The 26452-nt window shown below is 41.2% G+C and overlaps 1 protein-coding gene across 1 annotated transcript; it reads left to right on the forward strand.

The window, feature by feature from the left end:
* The first annotated feature begins 67 nt into the window (after nt 1–67).
* Nucleotides 68–25769, forward strand: LOC130177757 (activin receptor type-1-like). Its single transcript, XM_056389693.1, has 12 exons — nt 68–401; nt 12503–12576; nt 13504–13758; nt 14551–14823; nt 15606–15872; nt 17276–17481; nt 20005–20104; nt 21805–21951; nt 22229–22504; nt 23680–23877; nt 24399–24529; nt 24676–25769. Exons 2-12 carry the CDS (start codon nt 12510–12512, stop codon nt 24808–24810), a joined length of 2055 nt encoding a protein of 684 aa, XP_056245668.1. The 5' UTR covers nt 68–401; nt 12503–12509; the 3' UTR covers nt 24811–25769.
* The last annotated feature ends 683 nt before the right edge of the window (nt 25770–26452 follow it).

The raw sequence follows: 26452 nt of genomic DNA on the forward strand, positions 1-26452 counted from the left end.
TTGTTTTATTTTGAAACTTTGGACCGGAAGAGAGTGTGTTTATCTTTTCACTTAACGCTGAAGTAATTGATGCGAGGTAACTTCCTCCTCCAATCCTGGCTTTTTCCCTCCCTAGCGCTGCGAGTTGTGAAGCTGAGACGGTGCTAATGTGTAAAGAAGGACAACGAAACAAAATGTATCTTAATTTTTTCTCTCCGGTAAACTCATATATCGAGTGAATTTATCACCCTTTTTCTCTGAGCGAACGACCGACGATAATGTTGGCGTCATGTAAGCTCTGCTTTTCGGACTTTGGAAAACAAATCGGGTATTGTCGGTGAATTCTCGGGAGATGGCAGAATAGTTCGACCTGTGCCAGTTACCGAGCCCTCATAAAAGCACTTTGACAAATAACCCACAAGGTAAGTTAAAATTATGTCTTCTATCTATAATGTAATTTTAATTAGGCTGTAATTACTCGTCTTTATTGTAATGTGGGTATAGACATTTCGGTAGACGTGGAGAAGTTTGCTGATTTGCAGGAAAAAGCTTCGTGACGTGCTCACAAGAAATCCTGTCTCCCCCTGACCCTTTTCTTCCTAAAATCTTGGTCTGTTTTGGCATTGCAGCCTAACATATTTTATTTAGACAATATTTTCAGCTTAGGTTGTGTGAACAAAATCTGATATAGCTTAGTCATCTAAAATACGATTTCGCAGAAGAGGCAGCTTTCACGCAGTACAGCGTATCATTTTTAAAGGATCGCGTCAGAGAGGTGTTTTTGGTTATTTGTTGATTGGTGATGATGTGCCCCTGGCCAGAAGACTGAAAATAAAAAGTCACTGGTTTAACACAGCGACTTTCTGTGGTTGTAATTTCAATTTCACAATCAAATCAAGCTCACGACATTGCAACAACTTGTGACTTAGTGAGAGTATATTGTCATGCAAACTGTCTTTGGGAGGGTCGTTCCTGCTTGATCGTGTGTGTCTCATCATCTCATGCTGAGCACTTTTAACATCACAATTGCAGTCCTGCAGGGGGGTGGGGGCGGCATTTGTGAACACAGACTATGGCTTACAATAGTCTGTGGCTTAATTTTGAACTCGTTTGCACTGGGGAAACTTTAATATCACCAATGTAATTCTGATATAAGATGTAAAAGTATTTGTTGTCATGCTTTTCCTTGCAGAGGAACAATCATACCAAACAGGAAATGGAGTGTGTGATAAGATTTCATGAGGCAATCAAATGTAAAGCCAGTAAACCTGCTGATGAGAGGGTGCAAACTTCATTACTAAGGTGTTAATGCTAGCTGAAAACATTCAGAGATAATTGTGCCGATTAAAAGATGTGTAAATGGGAATGTCTCACACAACAGAACTGTTCTTCCCCAGAATCAACTCATTGTGCTAGATCCTGGCTCCCACAAAATTACATTCTCACATACTAATCAGTTTTTTTCCTCTATAGTAGTTTAAATGTCTGGGGAGCTTTTGATTGTGTATTAGTTTTTGATGTTGTACGCTGTGCAAAGAATGTAACATAGCCAAGCTCCTTTTAATTTTGTTCAAGGTGACACGCCTAAACCTTTCAGTTGACCACAATTATATGCATATCCATGACAATATGATTGTGAACCATATGCAGTAATAGTGTCTGGCATGAGAGACTTAATCTACATGGATTAGCCACTCAAAATGAATCTGAACACTAATAACCTCCACCAGTTGAAGCTGTAACACATGAATTGTGGGTGAGGTAGTTGGTAATATCAATTATATGCCTTACTTTAAGTATTGGATAGAGACTATCTGGTCAGTGAAGTAACAGGCGGTGGCACAGTTAAAGGACCCATAGTTGAGGTTACTTGTTATGGTTAGTGGCTGTGTGTTTGTGTTGTTGGTTGATTATCTGGACAATGTAACTGCACAGCTGACCAGTCTAAGGTCCAGCCTCTATGTGGGCGCCTGGCGTTCTCAGTGGCGTGCATCGCCGAGTCTGGCTGATAGTGGTCAGATAAAGGGACGTCAGTGAGTCTGGGGGCTGAGATAGGGTTCAACTAAAAGGGATCTTGAGGATCTTGTTCCTTTTAGGTGCGGTAACATGCACCAGCTCAAATGTGGTGGCTAACCCTGCTATTGTCTCCTCGTTCTCCTCGCCTCTTGGTCTACAACAATGTTATTGTTTGGATTTGGCCCAGTGTCATTGTTTCAAGAGCCTATCTGTGATAACTTATTCCTCAACCAGTTAGGAGGTTATCTGTATCTCTGAGACTAACAATGTATTCCCAACAATAGAACTGGTTTGGGGTGTCATGGCCAGTGTCAGGATTTTTCCTTCTTAAGTCTGTGTCAAAGAGGCCTTAAACGTGTCAGATCTGTAGAGATTTATTTTTGGTATATAGCAGGTTCTCCAATTCAGGCATTTTTCTTTTTGTAAGATTTTATTTTGATTTTCATATATATATCCACATTCCCAAATTCTTTGGCTGCATATATCCTTTATTTTAAATTATACACTTTATGGCCATCAGAAAGAACAGCTACAGCAGAGCATTGCCGTAGCTGTTCTTTCTGATGGCCATAAAGTGTATAATTTTCCCACAGAGGTCTGAGCATTTCATAAAGCATGAAGATAGGGGTCTGTGGTGGGGTGTTGGGGTAGGGGGGGTATAGACCTCCGATAGCAATCATTTCTCTGTGCACAGTAATTTGGCTGTCAGAAGCAGCTGGCAGTTTGGGTTGGAACAATATGCAAGTGGAGGGAGAGGGAAGCGCTCACTCCAAAAAACCCTGAGAGTGTTTGGGGGTTGGGTGGTGTGTGTATATGCATATCTGTGTGTGGAATCAGGTTACACAGTCTGTCATTAACAAGAGAACTGCAGTTATGAGACCAAGATAGACTGCTTCAAGTCTGAGCAAGAGTCTCAGGCTCATTGCTTTTCCACGTAGGTGGCTCTCAAGTTAGGGAAGAAAGGAAGGGAGGGGGCAGGAAGAAGGAGGGAGGATAGAAAGGGAGCAGGATTTGGCTTGAAGTCTAGCATCTGAGTACCAAACCAACCATCAGCTATCGTGCTTCAGCTTTCAGCCATATGTGTGTGTGTGTGTGTGTGCGTGTGTGCGCATCTGTGTGTTTGTGTGCATCTGTGTGTTTGTGTGCATGTGTGTGTGTGTGTGTGTGTGTGAATGCTGACTTACTAGAAAGTTTGACTAGCAACAGACCTGGCATCAGATGAGGCAGCAGGCTGCAGAGGAACACAGCATGTGGGTTGAATTTGCTTCTACTCAATGCTCGTGTCCAGCTTTTTAGAAAGGGGCCCTCTGTCTGCAGTGTTATTTTTAGTCAAAAAATCCTTGAGCCTTTTAATAATCATCAGCCTTATGTAGCCCAAACATATCATGATGAGAAGCGCTGTCTGGGACTTGCGGGCACTGCAGTCTCAGCAGGACACGGGAAGTTAGAGGGAGAAAGAGAATGAGATAAAAGACCGCCTGTGTATCTGCCAGATTTTAGTCTTGTTTCATCGTTTGCTGTTTCAGAGCTTGCTCTCCTCTTCTGGTGGCTCTGCACAGACTTATTGATTCCTCCTATTCTCTGTTCAAATGTGGATGAAGACCAGTGGAGACAGAGGGAAGGGAGACGAGACACTACTGTCTGCACAGATGCACACACACATAGATCTGCAGTGCTCGTGGCTCCTCTCCTCTCTCCACGCTAACCCCAGACTGCACTGGAGACAGTCTGCAATACACATTTTATGAGCCCTTCACTCGCTTCAGTGCTCTTGTCTTATCGCTCAGCTGTTAGGGGGGAAAGTTATGGCTTTGTTTCAGTTGCTGCCTCCCTCTGATCTCATTCCTACTCCCAGGCATGGACTCTTATTTTGTGTGGGCACTTTGTCTGCGAATTGAAAATAATGTGTTTCATCTCTTGGGTCATGGGGTCGTAAACTAAAACAATTCTGATATGATGGTAGTGCTAGTCCAGTCTATTCCCCATGCTTGAGCCAAATGGGGCATTTATAATGTTTTAGTTATTCATTGGTTTTGACATCCAAGCGGGGCTAGGCAATATGGCTGAAATCATATGAACATGAAAAATGTGTGCAATATCTAAATATAAAATATCATTTAATCAAATAATTCATTTGTTTTAAACATTTTTGATGAATACCCATCACCATCTCTTACAGCTCATGTTAACATGTTGTTTTGTATGCGCAACAGTGGAAAACCTAAAGGTAACCAGGTTATTATAGAGTATTTAGAAAATATTTACATGTGAGAAGCTGAAACCAGAGAATTTTTTTGCAGTTTTGCTTAAAGGACTACTGAAAGGTTGGTGTTTGTATTCAGGTTAGCTTGTGAGAAACTATTTATTACTGGTCTTTCTCCTAAGAAGTCTTTCCTCTCTGGAAGACCAGGAAACTCCCGGTCATAAAAGACTCCATTGGCAGCAGGATGTAATGGCCTGGGTCAGTCGTGCTACAGAGCATAGTGCTGTATACACATTCATTGTTTTGTTGCAAGCTGTTTGCTGAGTGATTATCATCACAGTGGTGAATGCTTCGGTCAATGTGTGTGGGTCACACGGCGAGGGTTGTTATGTTAGCCCCCTGACTCCTGTAGCTCTGTCTCTGGCAGACTTGGAGCAGAATCAATCACGACTAAATATTCCCTGAACGATGAGTAGCAGCACATACAGTTCTTTGGTCTGTTTGCTTAATTTATGTGTTTCACAAGGAGGAAAATTTGTTTAAAGCGTGAACCGTGATACAAATCAAGGTGTCCATTTGAGAAATGTATTGCCCCAGGGCAGTGAACTTTGTGAGATGGTCGTTTGGAGGGAGAATGTTTGTGCATTCCTCTGTTGGCAAATATAACTCAGGGCCATAAAGACAGTGTTTGAATTGGCTGTTTCAAATGTTTTGATAGTTGTGTGAAAATGAATGTCTAATTGCTATGGTGACCATTGCGTAGAACACTTGTTAATAGTGTCTTCACAATGCTGTAAAACCTACCAAGTTGTGTCTCACAAGTTGTGTCTTCACGGAACACAAAGCCACAGTAAAAATCATAAAGAGAAGCTTGTGAGAAGCACAAAAACTGCTGTTATTGTGAAGAATTTTAAGTGTGTTTGCTGAAGCTTTGCTTCTCTGTACAGGTGATGTTCTACATAATCATGAGACATAACAACTATTGTATGCTAGACTCTCCCAGACCTTCAGTCTTTGTTTCTGTGTTCAGCTGTCTCTCTCACAACTATTACCCCGGGGCGATCTTGTCCTGTCTGCAAACAAATCAAACTTTGTCATAGAGTTTCAGTATAAACAAAAGCCTTCAATCATTCTCAAAAGTACTTGTCTCGGCCTGGCCAAGTCCCTGAGTGTGTCCGAGTAGTGTTGTCTGTGCAGAGGTGGAAGGTAGGGTGGGACTACAGCAAGAAGAAAAGGCAACTATTGTCTCTGATTACATTTGATCTAGGCTGAATACACTGTGTGTGTGTGTGTGTGTGTGTGTGTGTGCGCGCGTGCGTGCGTGCGTGCGTGTGTGTGTGTGTGTGTGCGCTACCCTGGGTTCCACTGTATCCAAGGGAAAAAACCTGCTATGCTATTGCCTACCACAATGAATGTGTGAGTGAGAATTGAAAATAAGCAAGGGGCATTTGCATTTGAGTACATTCCCCACATTGTGAAAGCAGGCAGCTGCTCAGATACTGTAGGGTCCTGAGAGATGGAGCCTGGCTCGACCTGATGGGGCACTGAAGGTTCCTCAAACTGTTCCAGGGGGCCACAAAAGTCTTTCTTTCATCTCCCATTTGATGAGGCCCTTGGCCAGCGAGGTGTTCTTCCAAAGGTTAATGAGCTTTGCTTTCCCATCAGCAGAGTCATACATCTTTCACACACAACCCCAGTCTATGACTCCAAATATTAAGAAGGGGCCAACCTGTGTCTCACTGTTACACCAGACGAAATCACGGCACTGCACTGAGTATAAAATCATTTCAGTACTGCATTCATTACACTACCATAATACATTACAACACCATTACAAATAAGTTTACATACAAAACAAATTTACATCTTTCTCTCCTGGGGTTTTCAAAACCTCATATAGCAACAGTGTTTTGCCTGGAATTTTTTTTTTAGTAGTGGTGCATGTCCATGAACATGCAACATCAGACCTGTATTTACACGTTAGTGGAGAAGTATCTTAAAATGACCTTGGAATGGATATCAATAGGGTTATTTCATGTTCATTTTGTCGTGTTAGCTTTTACACTTGAAGCTTACAATGTTGCTTTGGAGGCCTAAATAGCTGTAGGAATAAATGTTGAAGAATGAAATGCTTCAACACAGAAAATAACTTTTTTTATTTTACGTTTTTATTCAACATACATAAAAATATAAACTTAATTGAGTGTCTCAGACTTATCTGAAAATTCAGATATAAATAGATTAACAAGAAACATGTACGGGACAAAGTTGCACCAGTTTAGTCCAAGTTTGTACCTCTTTTAGGTTGGCACCCCGTATGATGAGGATGTTAATCAAACCATTGAGCTTTGTTTTTGTACATTTGCACAGATATTCAAGAAAGAAAAAAAAGAAAGTTGTATATTGCTTTTCATTTTTATGCACAGGCCTCATCACCCCAATTAACACCCAGATGACTTCAAAGTAGTGACTCATTCATTTGCACATATTTTGTGCAACGAAAACAAACATTTTTGCTTCATTAATTCTCCAGTTATGAGCTTTACACATCAGACAAATAAACTGTGATAACTTGAGAAATAATGAAGCACAGATGTTTGTCTTGGTTGCAAAACAATGTACAAATGAATGAGGCCATCTCAGAGTCATTTGGTATTTATGGGGTGCTGACATAATAGGCCTATGCTTAAAATTAAAAATAGTATGTAATTTCTCAAAAATAATTTGAGCAATTTTCTTTTGTGTGCACTGAAATGCACAAATGACATGAAATTGTTTTATTCATATCCTGATCACATGGGGCGCCAGCCTTACAGAGAGGCTATGTTGCACAAGGTTAGGTAGTATTTCGTTCAGATGTCTGTCATTTGGTGAACCATTGTATTATGCATACAACTACACTCCCAGCCTGAGTAATTGATGGGAAATGTGCAGGCTTTATGGCATAGTATCCGTCTATATATTTCCTAATTCTGCTCCTATAATGACCTGCTGATTCTGGAAACTCGACTGCCATCTCGTTGTCTAATGGGTGCTTGGCAAGATGGCAAGATGAAAGTTGTCATTTCCATCGTTATGGAAATGAGGTGAAATTTTTGGATGTCCAACACCATGCTCCTAGATTGCATCTAGAGAGAGGCTCACTAACAGAGGATGTAGAGCTCTTACAGCCTCATCTCAAAATTCAAACGGTGTCAGAAAATTAGGTCTCACAGCAGGTCCTCTGTTAAAAGCTACGTACGTCTACAAAACAGCAAATCAGAGAACTGCATGCAGTGATGCAGAATACACTGGCCGATGCAACATTGCAAGAGCCATTTAATAAACGCAGAAAAAAATGTGCCATTGCCCAGGCCAGAGTGTTTTTTTGTGTGGATGATGTGAGTGACGACATGTCTCTGCTTTTTTTTTTTTTTTTACATCATAGACCTACATTTCACCAGACATTCATCACACAACCTGACATGCTTCAAAAATGATATTGTACAGCCTGACACAGATTTGCTACCAAGACTTTATTAGACCCATCTTGCACAGTGTGACATGCAATGAACCTGCAAGATTGCTGATATCTCACAGTCTGTAGGGGCCTTAAGCCAAATGCCAGCTTCACAACAAGCCTGCCACTAGATGACAGGCATCCTAGACAGCAGGACTCATCAGATTAGTTATAAAACAGGTTGCTTCGAGGTATTGTAGAGATGTAATTTAAATTCATCACTGACGTTTGAATCATTAGTGTGCTGCCTTCTTTTTACGGTAAGATTCATTGTAATTTTACATTATACTCAGTTTGTAAGCACTGTTGTATCGAGTGTGAGTGTGTATTCTCTCCATACTCTAGTATAAAGTTATGGTTGTGTATTCTTTCAATGCATTTTTAGTCAAACCAAGTGTTGTATTTGACTGTAGGCAGAGAGGGGTTTTTAGACTGAGGTGAATGTGTTGATTTGCTGTGCTGTAGTGTGAATATGAATGTGGGCTGCTGCAAAGAGGACGACTTTCGCCCTCAGGTCTGTATTACACCCACATCCACCTAGGAGCTAACCATCTGTGTGTCCCTGATGGCATGCTGGCACTTTGGCTGTCTGGGTCTGGGTCGGGGACGGGGACAGGGACACGAACAGCAGGCTCCACATTGCCCTAGTCTCTGCCTGTTTCTTCCCTCACCGTCCTGCAGTTTGCTGCAGTTTCCTCGGTGCCTGGGCTATTTGTGCCATGGTAACTGTGCCAGCCTGCCAGCTCAGACACAGATTCCACCTCTCGTCTCCCTCTTTGCCAGCATGATGACTCAGCAGCTCCTGCAGGGCTTCCAGCCTCCTCCCTCCTCAACCTAGTGATACACCATGCTCATCAGACAGAGTAGTGTTTTGTCATTCTCTCCTTCGTCCTGACCTGAATACAAAACAGACCAAAATAATAAAGCATCCAGCTTGACAAATATCTTTTGTTTGTTGTTGAATCAGTTTTAAAATACCACCTTAAAACAACAAATGGTAATAAAATATTAGCTTTAACATGGCATTTGAAGATGTAGTCGTAAGTGGGAATGTCTACCAATTCGTCAAATGTATTTATTCGAATCAACATAACTGCCTACACGCTTCTCTTTTTTGGGTTCAGTTGTACCAGTCACAGCATTTGAGTGGCATGTTTAACCATCATCATCTAATCACTTTAAGCCTTGCTCAACTTCTTAGAGAAGTGCTTATCAAGATAGCCCTCTGGAGTGGGATCACTGGAAAGAGTCTGGGAAGGAAACGTGGCGTCATAAAACGGGAGCCTTGATATGTAGGATCACTTTCAAGTCCTGCTAGCAGCACTCAGCAGGAGTCAACTCTAACATACTTTTCACTGGGTCAAGTCTGTTTGAACTATTTCTCTCGGGGTATACACTCTTTGGCCACTTTGTTTTGAGCTCAATGAGGTCTTTATGTTTCTATGTACAAGGTCAGTGCTTACGCCTGTCATAGGTTTGATATCGTCATGTAAAATACCTGTGGTGGAAAGTATTTAGATTTTTTTTTACTTAAATGAAAGCATAAATACACACAAAATGGTCAATTTAAAGTCAGTTTTTGCTATTGCTACATAGCCAACATTAGCATTATCAGCAGTTTATTTACCAATATAGAAGAAATGCTGTGTTGTCTCCAGTGCTGGAGAGCAATGCCAATGTTGACTGTTTTGCTTCTCTTTCTATAATTTTTCTTCTACTGAAGTTAGCACGCTAACCAGCTACCCCTGGTCCTGCCAGACCATCGCCATCACTTTCCAATAGAGAGTCACTGTAGCGTCCAGGCTGCCCTGAAGAAATAACGCTGCAAAGAGGACAGGCGGAGGGCAGCCTCTTAAAGTAAAGGAACGGAATTATGTTCAGCAAATTTCACTTCAAAATCAAAAGTACAAGTGCTGATTACCCAGAATGACTCCTTTCATACATACATATAATGATATGTTACATTATTTTGTTATTATTACTGGTAGCTTTCATGCACAACTACCTATGAATTGTACTTAATTGCTGTATTTGAGGTTTTTTCTACAACTGCAAAATATTAGCTCAAGACACTCAAATGTGGAAACCGATGTGAACTCCCTGACCCACACAGACTGAAGGAGAAAATTAAAGGAAAGGAATCACCTTCATGACAAATGGTAAAACAAACAACTCATTGTTTTACATATGTATCAATATATGGCCTCATTTTAAAGTTTTTGTTAAGTTTTGGTCTGTTTTATAGTTTAGTAAGATCCATTACATTATTAGTTCCAACAGCATTAAAGATGGAAAAATATATATCAAGTTGTAATTACCATGTGGTATTCATACTGGTTTCCCATTACAACACCACATCAGAGGATATATGAAGACAGAATAAAAGGAAAGATGGGGATTGAGACAGATAGAGGGGGGAAATGAGAGCACACCCTTGGCAGGATGTCAGCTCTGTGAACACACACTGCAGAGCACTGCCAGAGAATTCAATACGCAGGGATAGAGCGCTGCAACACACACACACACACACACACACACACACACTTACACACATTCATACACAGCGCCATGAAGTTGACTGCTCAGATCGCAATCGGTTCTGCAGATGCTAGCCCTGCCTCACTCCTTCCCAAGAATCCCTTCTTAGGTTTCCAGTATCAGGACTCGTACTTGCTGTGTATTCATCAAGTAAAGCCGTTAGCTGGCTTGATGATATATGAGACCAGCTTGCCACGCCTCATGTGTTTTCCTAGATGTGGAGTAGTTTCTGTTTACTGTGCTTATGCAAAATAAACTATAAATAGAAATACTGTAAATTTTACATACATTCAAATGCATCTGTTGGGAAACCAGGCAACTCGAAAGGTTTTTGCAGTGCAAAGACTGATATATTTGCTGTGTACATAACAGCAAACGCATAACAGGACCACTTGAGCACTCGGTCATCACTGTGCGACTCACTGCTTATGATAGCTTATTTAAGACAAAGTGTCTGCGTGGGAGAGATGAATTGAGACAGATAATTTCAGTGCCCGTCGAGGGTCTTTCAGCAGTAGATGTAAACAAAAACACAGCAAGTTATTTACCTACAATAATTAAAGCCAGTAAGTGGAGCCTTGTGACATGCTCTACTTAGTTAATTGAGGTGAGTTATTGATCTGTCAGCAGGGTGTGAGCGAGGTTATGGTGCTCTTTGTTTTCTTTCTACATGAAAGATATATGAGTCAATAGCAAGATAACTAGTCAGACAAAACTTGTTCTGTCTGGCTCTAGAAAAGGGCTTCAGACTATTGTCTCTCATTCCTCTGCTTATTTCTTTGTCCTGTTTCCTCGGTGGCCCAGCCGACCGTCTCCTGCCAGCATGGTGCCCTTCTTCCCAGTCTCCCCCGGGTGCTGACACCAGACACCTCCTTGTCCCACTTCTCTTCTTTTAGCCCACCTCACTGTTGCAGCCCACTCTGGCCCACATGTCTTTTTCACACTGGCCCTGTTCTCTGCCCTTCTCTAACCCACTGTCCCCCAGTTGCCCCCTGGCTATACCTCCCTTGCCTCCTCATGCCCTCCTGCCCGTTCCCTGCCCCCATTGCTCCCCTCTCCCCTGGTCCAAGGGGAGCAGACAGAGCTCCTGATTATCTCTGTGTGGCAGCCTCTGTTTTGTGCTCTGATTAAAGGAGCAGCATGTGGTCTGTGTGTGAGTGGCCTGTACAGACGCCGCCGTTGGGCTAATGCTAACATTACGTGCTTAATCATTTATGTCTGGGAGACGGGCACAAAGGCTTGGAGGTGGGGGGTTGGGGGGGGGGGGGGGGGGGGTATTTATCAGTGGCACAGATGCACTGAGGCGCACACATACGCTGCCAAGATAACGGCCCCCGGTGCTTAGTATGGCATAAACGGGGAACGCTCCAAGCTATGATGTTCCCACAAAACTTGCATATTATCTTAATAAAATGGGTAGTTTGGAGGGATTTTTCCCCCCTAGAGTTTACAGTGTGAGTTAAACTGGTGGTCTGTTCAAATCTGTCTCTGGATAAAGCAAACAAACAAACATAACTACACACCGTATGTTAACGTTGCTGCAGACACATTAAATATTGAAGGATTAGACTGTCTCCAGGTCTCTAAACGATAGTATTTGGGCACCCACACTAATTCTCCCTGCTGTGATCCTCTCCTCTTTCTCCTCCTCCTCCTCCTCATCCTCCTCCTCCTCCTCTTCCTTCTCTCATGTCTGTCTGCTCCTCTCCCCTAACTGCCAAGCAGCCTGTTCCTCCAACACACACACACACACACACACACACACACACACACACACACACACACAGACAGACATCAATGCACACACACTCACGTACACTTGCACGCACAGAGGCGCAGCCAATAGGAGAGCACCAGTCTCCCCATTGCTTGCCAGTCAATGCCTTGTTGCCAGGACAACAGGAAGGCATGAGACCCACTTTACTTGAGCATTTTAAACTTGGTGTTGACTCTTTTTCTGAAAAACAAGAAAAGGTCTCCCTCTGTAAAATTGCTTTCTCTAATATGCTTAGGTTGACAGCTAATCCTGTTGTTATCTGTCTGGTTCTCTTGTTCTTCTGTCTCACTGAGTGGTGTCCCAAAAGATGGTTTGCAAAAATACAAAAGATATTCCAATGCATCAGTATGAAAGTCACCATCCTTTATTATACTTTGTTAGACAAAGTCGCAGACATTTTTCAACTGGCAAAAGACACATTTTCATGAACCGCTTTTATCGCAATGGAGTCCTGGTGTTTATTTTTTTGTTTTTCTTTGTTCCCCTCTAGGTCTACAATGACAGTTGGGGATATGCTTCTTTTGGTCTTGATCGTCCTGGTCCTTCCCTGTTTTAGCTTGGAAGGTAAGCCTCACCCTCTCCTAACACGTACTAAACAGAGCTTTTCTCACATCAGACCTAAATGAGAGGTGTACCTAAAGGGAGGAGAGGTTTGTGCCAGCCTAAATGGACAGAATCTGGTTTAATTCACCTCTCTTGCTGCCTCTGGATGTGGAGTTATCTGTTGCAGAGCCATAAGTCTTGCTACTGCAAAAGAACAAGATTACAGTAGGTCACAAACTGTGACTGGGGTTCTTGAGTACACGCAGTAGCTTGAAAGGTGTGTGGAAGATGTCTGTGTTCCCCCTTTTCTCTTTGACTCAAGTTAACATACACACAGCCTCTTTGTATTTCTCTGTCCCACTCAAGTCTCTTACATGCACAGACCAAACATTCACACATTTTTTTTTTCCTCTCACCACCCCTCCTCAGTCTGTCTCCCTCTCATCTGCTGTCTTTCAGTGTTATTTTAAACAACTGCAGTGGTGGTGGATTGCAGTGGAAAGTGGAGTTTTTTTTAGGCTGGCAAACCACACTTGTCCCCATACCTACTCATTAAATCCATCCATCCAGCCATCCATCCATCCTTCCATCCATCCATCCATGCATCGCATTCGGAAAGTGCACTGGATAGATGGATAGATCCTTCACTTTTCTCATATTTTATGTTGCAGTCTTGTGCTAAATGAAAAAAAAAAAAAATCCCTCATCAATCTACACTCAATACCCCATAATGACAAAGTGAGAACAGAATTTTTTGAAAATTCTTTTAATTTATTAAAAAGGAAAAACTGAACTATGACACTCATATATACATATATGTATCTAAATATAATTATACATATATGTATGTATATGTATATATGTACACATATGTATTGGTCTCCTGCTGCAGCATGTAATCTAATAAATTAATTCTGATGTGCTCTATAATTGCTTTGTCTGTTGTAGGTGAGGGCAGTGTGAGAAACTCACACTGTTTGTGTGATGGATCATCTTGCAGCAGTGGGGACATGTGTTACGGCCAGCAGTGCTTCACCTCTCTGTCAGTACTAGATGGGACATCGGTCCTTCAGAAGGGCTGCATTGTGGGTAATGAAGAAGAGTCCCTGCGCTGCGGAAGCCCACCATCTCCTGAGCTGGTGATAGAGTGCTGCTATGGGGATTTGTGTAACATGAACGTTTCCTTGCAGTCGCTGGTGAAAGGTGAGGTACTACCGTCATAACATTGTGTTAAAAATATCCTGTCTAAACTTCTGAAGGAATTTCATTGTCAGTCCCAATGAAACACATCATCATTCAGTCTTTGTAAAATACAGAGGAATGGGGAAAGTTTCATTTTACCATCCAACTGTCCTTTAAGTTGTTCAACAGGTTGGGAATCTATTTGCTGATCCCTTGCAGAGCTTCATTAACAAGCCTGAAATCTGTACAAATCTGTACAACTGCCCAACTGGGGGATGTTGTTAAAATCAATAACAGCACATAGATACAAATATTCTTTTTACATTAATATATAACAGGACGGCAAATATATGCAAAGTCGGATATAAGATAATCACATTTTGTTTAATGTTCAGCTGTGCTTTAATACATCAGACACAACTCTTAATAAATTTAAAATAAAAACCTTTATTTAAACACAGTTTTCATTCATCATTCATTTAAACAACTGAATTCATAAAACAATAACATGATATCATTGTATCATTGTACTATGATTCAGCTAATTTATCTAGTTTCAGAAAATCTGCTGTGTGGCCTCCTGAATAGATTCTGTATGTGGAAAACAACTCATTTCATATTAGCAGGTGTTGGATTTCAAACCGGAAAATATTTCTCGATACATTTAAAATTGAGCGGCCTCTTCAATATCTGGCCAACAAAGACAATTTCAACCTGCATGTTTTCTGATCTGAGTGAATGCCATTTAATTTAATGGGATACTAATGGTATTGCTCTAATGGGTTTCCCCGTATCTCTGTTTCTTCTTATCAGATGTAGAACTGTCTGCTGGCAGACCAGTCCTCAGAGACCAGGAGTGTGTGTGCGAGGGCGGTGCGTGTGAGCGTGACCATCGCTGCACAGGGCAGCAGTGTTTCTCCTCTCTGAAGATGATTGATGGGGTGGCCGTCCAACAGAAGGGCTGCCTGAGGGATGACGAGGAGGGCAGAGCCACCTGTGCCATGCCACCCTCATCGGCCCATGTTGTCAAGTGCTGCCAGGGCCATCTGTGTAACATGAACGTCACTGTGCATGCTCCCGGGAAAGGTGACTTTGTACACACTGTACATATTTCTCTTGGCCACTGTTCATGATAGACCTTCTGTGACTTAAGATTGCGCAAAAGTTGAGTTGAGCTTTTATGACAAAACTGTATTTGAATTTAGGGTTTTTTAAACACCATAAAAAGCAACAGTCATGTTTAAAGTAGTCTGACGTAGACAGTGGGTATAAGCCTACCATTCTCCTCCCTTTCTGCTATTAATGTATTACCATTTTCAGAGTTTCCTTTGCTATTGGAAACAACAACAATAACCTCCGAGCTAGCAACTTAAGCACTGAAAACACACATTTGGATCGTGCAATAAGGCAGGCCTGCTTGGTCGTAAATATCTACAAATTATATGTTTATAACATATGCTGTCTAGCAGTGATACTCTTGCATGTTTGCCCTCCGGTTATAGAAAAGTTTCATTTTCCAAGTGTGGCCTAGCGTTTGCAGTTTTTTATGGTGTTTTATTTTGTAGGGAATTAGCCGTTTTAATGACCCTGCTTGCATATTCACATGCAATTTTCCACCAAAACTAGTTTACCTGACACCCTTATGCAGAAACACGGTCACAACATCCTGAGCTTAGCGCTGCCCAAGATTATTATGATTGGTTTAAGGAAATAAAAGTGTTTTTTTTCCTCTAGCAGAATGATAACGGGTGCAGCCAGATCATTCTCCAGAACTGTGGAAATGGGTCTGGCTATGCAAGACTTTAAAATGATGCAGAAATAGTTTGAGATGTACCTATTTAACCAGTCATTTCCTTTTTCTTTTGCAGAGGAGGAAGTGAAGCCCCTGATCAGACAGGAGCACGAGTGTGTGTGTGAAGGCAGCTCATGTGCAACAGGCAATCGCTGCATGGGCCACCAGTGTTTCTCTTCCGTGACAGTCAACGCTGGCTCCCTGGTGTACCAGAAAGGCTGCTTTAAGGTTTATGAGCAGAGCACGTTGACCTGTAAAACCCCACCTTCCAGAGACCAGATTGTGGAGTGCTGCCAGGGGCCTCTGTGTAACATGAACAGCACCGTGGAGCTGCCTGTCAAAGGTACAGTACTGTACTACCCAGAATGCACAAACTGTGTTGCATTCTGGGAACTGTCTCTGTAGCGTTCCATCAAAGATGCTCAAGAGCTCCATCTGTTGATTTCAGTGTTGAACTCCTTTCACTATATTGCTAAAAAACCTTCCAGAAAAAGTGCTGCTTAGATTTGATCTGTTCAGAACATAAAAAACTATAAAGGTTAGTCTTTGCTGTTTTACACAAAGTAGCACACATTCATTCCTCTCCGTCATTCTCTACTGAGAGGGCTATGCCATCGGTTGTAAAATTGTCTGCCACGGCTGTTCTGGATGGTTTCTGTTGGCCTGAGTTACACCTCTGTGTGGTCACACTCCTGGCACCTCATGAAACACAAATGGGGGGAGACAGTAGGCAACTAGAGGGAGGTTTTGAATATTATTTAGTCATGGTCCACTTCCCACCTGTCCTCTCGGAGGCTGTCAGAGCTGGCTGACAGGAGCCCAGAGGGTGAAGCCACCTGGGAATGAAGGAGAGGCATCTATACACAGAGCTGTTGTTGCCCTTTTTTTTGCCTCTTTCACCTTTACTTTTCTCCCTACAGCATTCCTTTTTATTATGTTTTTCATAAATTAATATTTAAACCCAAATCGACTCAACTTTATTTGAGACACGAGCTAGGTGCCGTTTAGAATACCATAACAATTTTTAAAATATTTTTTTGCTTACAGTACGGCCTCGTGCCGTTAACTCCCTATGTTTTTTACGTTGCTACAAATAAAATCATCATCTAAAAAATAAGTCGCCTAACTAAATGTGTCACTTCCTATGTGTTTGCGTCAAGTCTAGTGAGCTCCTAGAATGTGTTACTAGTTATGTGTATTTGGGAGAAAGAGTTCATTATGCGAGTTGAGAAAAGGGGATCATTGTCTGTGCTGCAGGCAGAGCTGAGCACTCTTTCCCTCGGAATGTTTGGAAAGTGTGAATGGTGGTCAGTTCCTCAGGCTGACTGTGTGTGTGTGTGTGTGTGTGTGTGTGTGTGTGTGTGTGTGTGTGTGTGTGCGCTTGCGCGTGTGTGTGAGAGAACATATGTGTTATGCATGCACCCCCACCCCTAACTGGTTTCTTCAGAATGTCTACTGCAAACCTGTGAATTGTCTGTGGACAAGCCTCAGCATGTGTGTGAAAAAAGTTACAGTAAAGAAGAGTTTTCCGTCAGCATATGTAATCATGAGCCCCTCTTCTTGTATCATGCCGACGTTATAATCGACGCTGTTGTTTGTTGTTTTGTCTGCCAGTTTTAATCATTAGAAATCAAGCTTTACTCTATTTATTTACTTTACTTGTTCTACAACAATGTCCAGAACAATGATCTGATTGATAGGTTGAAGAACACTCACACATTGTAAATTTCTTCTCTACCCTCACAGCTGACGAGCTGCCAAATTACAGTGTGACCACGCTGGCTATTGTCATCGTGGCGCCCATCATCGTCCTCATCATCCTCTCTGCTATCGCTATCCTGGTTTTTAGACGCATCCATCACAACCAAATGGAGAGATTAACATCACGAGATGCTGAATATGGAACTATCGATGGCCTTATAGCATCAAATGTGGGGGAGAGCACTCTGGCGGTGAGTAGTGGATATTATTGAGGAGGTTACCTTCAGCACAGTAATTGCGAAGGAGAGGATGCTATAAAACATTTCGAAAGTGATAGCAGATACAATCTTGTTTTTGATTCTGGGTGGTCGAGTGACTGTTTTCTTTACACCAGATCACAGAGAGTGTCTTTAAAGTCACTCTGAATTGTGAATGTGTGCACCAATAACAGAGATGGAAAACCCCCTCTAAAATTGTGTTGTTAAGTTGTGGGATTCAGCTGTTGGATTAGTGGGGACTTCTGCCTCTTGTGTGTACACATTTGCACTATCTACAACAAGATAATATACTACAGAGACATGATGGCATTGTTTCCCTCTTTTTAATCCAGATTTGTAATCAAAGCATGGCACAAACCCTGAACTGAAGACAACTTGGAGTTGTTCAAAGAAAGCATGGTCTTTCCTTCAAGTGATGCTTGTCAAATGAGTTTTTTCTCTGTTTGTGAAACAATTTCTTTAAGACAGAATACTTCAAGCAAAATCAGAATAAAACTGATCCACTGGGCCATTGTTGTGAGGTTGTAAATGTTCCTCCATTTATGTGTTTTTCAGTTCTGTTGGCTTTATTTTGACTTGGCATCTCACTACCTGGCTGAATTATTTAAAGCACTTACTTTAAAGCACTAAATCTCTAAATATGGGGCACAAAAATGAATTAACTTCTCAGGTTTTAACACAGTAAATGTTATGAAATTATAGATGGGTAGACTGGAGACAACTAATGGCGATGTTTAAGCCTTAATATGTTATAGTGGTTAGTATGGTTGACAGTGATTAAGTTCAATAGTGAAGACAATCACTGCTGGACTTTGTGCACTTCACAGATCATAATCTCAACAGTGTTTGGTAATTGTCATATAAAAAAAGCAATGAACTTTGTGTGTGTGTGTGGGTGTGTGTGTGTGGGCGATGCTTTTGCTGGAATTAGAAAACAAATCCTTAAACTCTAAAAGTTGTTTTGCTTCTTCAGTCATTTTTCCAATCTGTTAGAGGTATGTCGTTTGCTATTTATTTTCTCTCCACTCAAGCATGGATTTTAAGATTTCTGCCAAGTGGTTTATGTTTTGAGGCCCGCTAAACTGATCCAGAGTTTAGGTGGAGTCCTGTGGTTAGCGTTTAGTCTGAGAGACAGCCCAGCACATTCACTGGCTCACACACTGTGTAATCAAGTTGTGTGCTCACTGTCTAGCTTGTGCCCTAGCAAAATACATGGCTGTTATCGTCCATGTTATTATTCTGTATCCTCATAAAGGATACTAATGTATCTTAATGGACATTTTGAATTTTTTAAAGCATTTTATTCACAATGTAGCTAAACTTTCCTGTCTTCATTGGCTGTCATAGAACATCAAATCTCCTTTTGTAAACATGTCTACACTCTTCAAATCCAGTTTATCTTTAATTAAGAAACGTGTAAATAAAATGTCCAACTGATACTGGGAGTATGATCATTGTGTGTGTGTGTGTGTGTGTGTGTGCACGCGTGTGTGCGTGTGTGTGTCAGACAGAGAAATTGCTGAGTTTGGCTCCCTCTCAAGCTGTTTCCAAAGTCCATCAACACACTTGGCAATGAAAGGCCCAAATATGGAGCAACAGAATATTTGTTTCAGCATAATTAAAAAGTGCTTGGCAGCACCATGAGAAAGGTTATTAGCAACAGTGGTGTGGCTGTGAAAAGCAGATCGGACTGAAACACATGTGCTTGTCCCTCAGCAGCCTGCTGCCCAGAAGTCGTCTCTGATTATAATGATATTGCAGCGTTGTGATTGCATTCTGCTGCTTAACGGCCTGGCCCAAATATACCCTCCTAAAAACAATCCTCCTGTACCAGAGAGAGGGATTAAACCTCTCTGCAGTGTAACTCTTCATTCATTTTATGGCCTCTGTCTTGCATTCCTGTGTTGTGATTCCAAATTGTCTTTCAGGCAGCTCTTGCATTATGCATCTGTTTATCTGAGGCATCACTCTCTGTTGTTTTCAATCCTCAACCTCCCCTCCCAGTTAAGTCATTTGTTTTGCTCAGCAGCTACGAACTCTGTTGCTGTGTACTGCCCTCCTGTGTCAGCACAGGCATGCTGCACGTCTTCTAGCTGAGATAAAAATAAAAGGCTTAGCAGCATTGCGCCTGTTTTGGAGTCTGGCCCTTGGATTAGATAAAATCTCCAGCGCCCACACCAGTCACCAGGGAGGGGGTGGCACTTCTGTTGTTTACTCAGCAGGGGGCACTCTGCACCTCCACCAATGACACACATCCACATACGCACAAAATATCCTGATCCACACACAGCTTACCCCTCTTCATCCCATGTGGGTGTCACATCAAAGGAGGCCTGCTTGTATTAGTATTATTTGAGTCCCACATGCTCCTCGTTTCATCATTTTTAGGCCACATGATTCCTTTGGGAAGGTTTTCAGATAGCTCACTTACAAACATGCACATAAATGCAAATACACAAGCCCTTTACTCTTTGTCTCTGTTTTTCTCTTGCCCAGGATTTGCTGGATCATTCCTGCACTTCGGGCAGTGGCTCAGGACTCCCATTCCTTGTTCAAAGAACTGTTGCTCGACAAATTACACTCAATGAGTGTGTGGGTAAGTGTCCTGGTAAAGGTTGTTTTCATATTTACAAGAGCATTGCCTCAAAAAACTCAGCCCCCTCATTCATTTCAATGAGGCACTCCCACTGTGCTGACACAGGGGGCTCTGGCTAAAAAATGCAGTTAAGTCCAGCAAGAAAAGTGGTCCTGGCTCAGTTTAAGCCCCAGAGCAGCAGCATTTGGCAACACACTGTTGGACACTCAAATACAGTTTTTGTAAGGGCACATATTACAGTGTTTTGTAGCATGTAAATGGTTCTCTTGTTTACCTCACATATATTGACATAGGAGCAAACTATCAATACCATAGTAACTCACCAGACTTGCATAGTAACTTACAGAGGAAATTCTTCCTTGACGGAGTATGACCTCCTATGTAGCACTTCACTATCTGATAATCCGTCAAACAGGATTTTCTGGTTCACTTTTACACTTACTCCCTTCTGTCCTTCATCTGTGAGACTGATGCATCTTCAAAGATCATCCAGTACAAGCAAAACAACTATTTTGTCTACAAGAAACTTAAATCTGAAAAAATATTTGGGTTGCAAAACAGACAAGTGCTGTGAGGATATTCTGACATTGAGCCAGAATGAATGTGCAACAGTTCCAGCAATGAGGTCCCCAGAGCCAAAGTTGCACAGATTTTACTTTTGAGATTGGTTGTAGTATGTTAAGTGTCATAGAAAGTGTTACAAACAGCAAATATATTTTCATATGGATAAACATGTTGCCATAGTTACCGATGTTCAAGGTTTAGTCACTCATTTTGAAATAAGAGATTAAGTTGTTAGTTGCTTCCAGGCTCTCTGGGGAAGTTAAATCTGCATGAATTGATTTACAGCCACTAGGGGGCAACAAAATAAGAGGACATTTATTACTCAGACAACACAACATCACCGGCAACTTGTTATGGTGAACATGCTCACAGGCTATTTACTCATCAAGTGGACACAGCAACTGTAACATTCATTTGGGACTGTGTTCCTGGCCACTTGATAAATATTATGTAATATAAATTCCAAAACTTTCCTTATAGCTCTGTTTTGTTTCCATTAATGTCTGACAAAGATATCTGTGTTTGTAGCTGCTTGGTGTTTGGCTTTCATCACCAGGCACTCAGTAACTTTGTCTGCTATTTGTAACAAGGCAATTGGCCTACAGTGAACCTTAACACAGCTATTTTTTCCTGGCAAATGCTTCCTAGAGAGAGATGATGAGTGAAAAGAGGCTAAAAAGCTCCAGAGTGCTGTAGAGTTTAATTTACATTATGGTAATTCTGGCACTGTTGGCAACTTTTGCACATAAGAGAGAGCCTTTTTTTTTTTTTAGTTTTTTTTTAATACAGTGTGTGAGCCTTTTTGTGTGTGTGTATGTGCACATATGAACCCTGTATTTGTGGTAGCACACGTTTAATCCAAGATCACTGAATTTATTTAATTTGATATGCTCTCCTGTGTCCATCGTGTACTTTGTTTTTATTTATCTTAAAAAAAAAAAAAAGTGTTTTGGTCAGTTTTTGTTTTTTTTTGTAAATTTAAAAAACTTAAAATTTAAATTTAATCCTCCATCTTGGAGACAGTAAATCGTGCAAGAGCAAGGTCACAAACCAAACACATGTTCAGCCCATAACACCAACATTTATACGAGTCTCTTCCTGTCTGTGCTAATTTCTTCCATGTCTTTGCCTGCCAGGTAAGGGCCGTTATGGTGAAGTGTGGAGGGGTCAGTGGCAGGGAGAGAGTGTCGCTGTCAAAATCTTCTCCTCCAGAGACGAGAAGTCCTGGTTCCGAGAGACTGAGATCTACAACACGGTGCTGCTGAGACATGAGAACATCCTCGGTATGTGGCATATCACCCATGACCAGGTTTAACAAACTGTGAGAGTGTGTATAGCAGGACACTCCTTAATACAGCTCATATAGGCCATGTGTTTTATAAAGATAATTTATGTTGACATACTGTATACGTATTACTAATTGCTAATTAAACCAATTCATTTAAAAATTATAAAACATTTATCACTTGTTTTAAATGCCAGAATGTCTCATTGGTTACATACTATGGTGCATGTGTTGATTCAGTCCTTTAATTAATTGATATATTTCTTTCAACTTAGGCTTCATAGCTTCAGACATGACCTCTAGGAACTCCAGTACTCAGCTATGGCTGATCACTCACTTCCATGAGATGGGCTCCTTGTATGACTACCTTCAACTCAGCACCCTGGATGCATCCAGCTGCCTCCGCATGGCACTCTCCATTGCAAGCGGCTTGGCACATCTCCATGTTGAGATTTTTGGCACACAGGGCAAACCGGCTATCGCCCACCGAGACCTCAAGAGCAAAAACATATTGGTTAAAAAGAATGGACAGTGCTGCATTGCTGACCTCGGTGAGATACTAACATATCTATACGATGAATATGCTGTTTATTTTTTTCTATATTGGTTGACTGTATTTCCTAGCTTATTCTAATTTTATGGTTACCTTAAATCTTTTGCTTTCGAGATGTGGATCAGATGTAATTTTCAAATCCCTTCACAAACAGAGCCCCCGCCCTTGGTGGACCAGGCATTATAAATATATAGTACATAGTTTAATCTGCACAACTTAATTTTCAATTCTAGTGGAGATCCACAAGATTGGAAAGATACAAATTAGGTCACGCTGGATTTGGGGGAAATGTTTAGAACAAGACAGCACAAGACAACTAGAATCTTTCCAAAGTGCTTATACAAGGTGATTCACCATAAGTGTAAGATGATTTTAACCACTTTAAAACTACTGAAGGGGTTGCGTAAGAGATGCATCTGCAGCATTATGGCTCAACTGTCCTCTATGCTTTTGCCATATTTGAAGATAATTTAGGAAGAACAACCACCGCTAAATCTACCACCCAGCCATTAACCAAAAACACATTTAGCAGAACTCAGACTGCTTCATCTAATACACCAATGTTCCATTTGCAGACACTTGAATAAAAACTAATTCAGGTATGAGCCACAACCTGACAACAGCTCAACATGTTTACAAGCTCGATGTAATAAATTCTGCTCCGCATGACGCATTTCGCTGTCCAACAGACATGGAAGCAGTTGTTTGTCTCCCAAGCGAGTTGTTCTCATAGCGGGGTACATCCTGTATGGGGGGGGGGGTGGTGGACATGACTGTTTACAATGACCAAGTAGTGTTTCAGCCGATAGAGTGAGTCCAGTCTTTTGTCCTCACCATAGTTGTCTGAGATGGGAAACATAAAGTCCTGTTCCACTCAAAATTGTGTTTTGATTATTGTGACCTTCACTGTGCATAATGATGTATTTGCAGTTTGACATTACAATGCGGTTTTCACATTCATCTGCTGAAAGAGGGAAGTTTCTCTGCGCTCACCTTAAAGCTGAGTTGAAGACGTGTATCAGAAGGATTGAGTTCACAAAACAATCATGGACCAATATGTAGCTTACACAATAGTGATGTAGAAACCTGAAGCCTCTAATGCATTGTAATTTTCACACATCTTAAAGCATGTCTGGAGGGGATCTTTAAACTCATTATGTGTTTTCATGTTAGGTCTGGCGGTCATGCATTTTCAAGACACCAATGAGTTAGATGTGGGGAACAACCCTAAAGTGGGCACAAAGCGCTACATGGCCCCTGAGGTGCTTGATGACTCTATCCAGATGGACTGTTTTGAGTCCTACAAGAGAGTGGACATCTGGGCCCTGGGCCTCGTCCTTTGGGAGATCGCCAGGAGGACAGTCAGCAACGGTCAGTATGTTTTACACATATTGGATTCAATATAGCTCTGTCTCTTTTACATCATTTAATTTCCTTGATTGCATCAATTCAGCCAAGTGTTTTTCTTCAGAATTGACACAGAGTCACTACTTTAAGCTGGACTACGTAAAAGCTTTTCTGCTATTGATATAAACATTTGGCCTCAATTCAAATGCCCCCACCCACAGTATGTGGTCTGTTGAGAAGCCAGAGGCATTTTATGTGAAATAAAACCAACTTCCTCTCTCCACTGTCAAATAGGGTAATTGCTCTATAGTAGGAGCTGGGCTTTCAGTAACACTCAAGATATTGATTTACCCCGACAACACAGTAACCTCACATTTCTCCCACAGCTGCACTTGGGAGCAAGTTAAGCGCAAAATAGCCATGCCACGACACAAATCCTTTTTTATACACCTCAGTGTATTTCATGTTAGCCATTGGCAGTATAAGTAGTATTTTGCACTTTGCTTTAAGTGATATGATCTCAAACATGAATTGTCTCATACTAGGCATTGTAGAGGACTACAAGCCGCCGTTTCATGATGTGGTCCCAAGTGATCCCAGTTTTGAGGATATGAAGAAGGTTGTATGTGTGGATCAGCAGAGGCCCAACATCCCAAACAGATGGTTTTCAGACCCAGTAAGTAATATTCAGACTGACATTAAGCAGCATATAACTGAAGTCTGCATCCGTTTGATATTCAGAAATACAAGCATTTCAGTAATATCCCCTAATGTTGACAATTGGACACACCGATTGATTTATTTCTCCTAATTAATTTTCAGACTTTAACCTCCATGGCCAAACTCATGAAGGAGTGCTGGTACCAGAATCCATCAGCCAGATTAACAGCGTTACGCATCAAAAAGACTCTCACAAAGATCGACAACTCTCTGGACAAAATCAAAACAGACATTTGAGCCTGCCTCGAGAAGAAGAGGCAGACATATACTAAAGGCCTTTGTAGACATCCAGAGGGTGGACCATCCTAGAGAAATCTCAGAAGACAAAAGACTTTGATGGTTTCAGTGCCCTTATAGTGGCACAGACCTATATTTATTTTAAAAGACTTGGCGGGACACATTTTGGCATCCAAAGATGGCTTACCGGGCATTCCTGAGACTGCCAATGGTCTTGGAAATAGGAAAATATCTACTCAACTTATAACACTGTTAGAAATGTTCTTCAAGGAAGAAACTGTTACCTGGGCATTTGAGTAGGCTTTCTTTTGTTAGAACCGCAGATTTTGTTTGACACTTTTTTTTAGTTTGAAAACTGTCAGAACATATTAGCAGTTTCACTTTATCTCTGTAATTGTACTGCATTGTTTGTTTGATTTATGGTGGATTCATTTGGAAAAGAGGTCAACTTGCCAATTGAACTTGCCAATTTATTCAGCATACTTTCTGAAACAGTAACGGAGTGTTATATTTTACTTTTTGTGTCATGCACCTCTGTTTACAATGGTGTCAGAACAAGTTTCTTGGGATCTCATCTATCCTGTAACATTTAGTTGTACAGCTGTGTCAATGGCACTGTTCTTTTCCTGATATATCGTCCAACTGAAGGTACTCTTGCAGACTTTTTATATATCACCATGAATTTTACATTGAATTATGTACCTGTTCTATGTTTTGTTTCTTCAGCTTTACAGACACAAATGCTAAAAGAACAAATAAAATATCTGCTAGATGATGCTGAACTCTGTTTCTCCAGAGGCCTGTAAGTAAGCCTGTAAAGCCTGTATACTGTCTTAACGCGTGCATTGTTGTCTTAATGCGTGCATTGTCAAGTAAATGAAGTCAAACTTCAGCCTTTTTTTATTTCTTTAACATTTTATATCAATTAGTGATTTATATTAATTAAATAGAAAAATGTATTTTATCTGTCTCATTTGTCTTGATGCTGTGTTTAGTAGGTGCAATTATTAGCCATGCTAGCGACATGGCTCCAAGGACTGCACTTGTGTCAGTCAGTCCACCACCTTGGTCCATACTGATATATTTCCAAAGCTAATGGATGGATTGCCATGACATTTTGAACAGATATTAATGGTTCCTACTGCCTGTGGTCATCCCCTGACTTCTCCTGCAAAAGAAGATGAAATTCTCTTGACTTTGGTGAGTCACTGACTTTTCAACTAGCACCATCATCAGGTCACAGGTATCACATCTTGGTTATGTTTTTCCTGGGCTTTCATGTTGAGACAGTTAATTATTCGCAGTCTTTCATATCCAGTAATTTTGGTCATGTAGTTTTTATTTCACTTATGTCTGTACCTTCTATGGTTTCAAATCAAACCCTATCAAACCTCTTGTAAATCCAGTACAGTGTAGAGTAGGGACTATTGCATCTTTAAATCCTTCCAGCTTAAACCCGAATTCCATATTCCAGTGGCTCTATTCTTGTCAGAACAGGAAGAAATATTAGCTTACCCTGGTTTCATTCATTTATGTACTGTAAATTCTGCTCAGTAATCTATTTCTGTCCTGTGAAAATCTCGACATCTGCACTAATAATGTAACAAATTAACATTAATTTGAAAAAAGGTCAAAAGCCCAG

The sequence above is a fragment of the Seriola aureovittata genome, chromosome 11 (genome assembly GCF_021018895.1).
Source record: "Seriola aureovittata isolate HTS-2021-v1 ecotype China chromosome 11, ASM2101889v1, whole genome shotgun sequence".
Taxonomy (NCBI): Eukaryota; Metazoa; Chordata; class Actinopteri; order Carangiformes; family Carangidae; genus Seriola; species Seriola aureovittata.

Coding starts and splice junctions, on each gene's coding strand:
- LOC130177757 (XM_056389693.1), top strand. CDS start 12,510: ATGACAGTTGGGGATATGCTTCTTTTGGTCTTGATCGTCCTGGTCCTT. Junction 20,105..21,804: donor TACACTCAATGAGTGTGTGG/GTAAGTGTCCTG, acceptor TTTGCCTGCCAG/GTAAGGGCCGTTATGGTGAA. Junction 24,530..24,675: donor ACAGATGGTTTTCAGACCCA/GTAAGTAATATT, acceptor ATTAATTTTCAG/ACTTTAACCTCCATGGCCAA.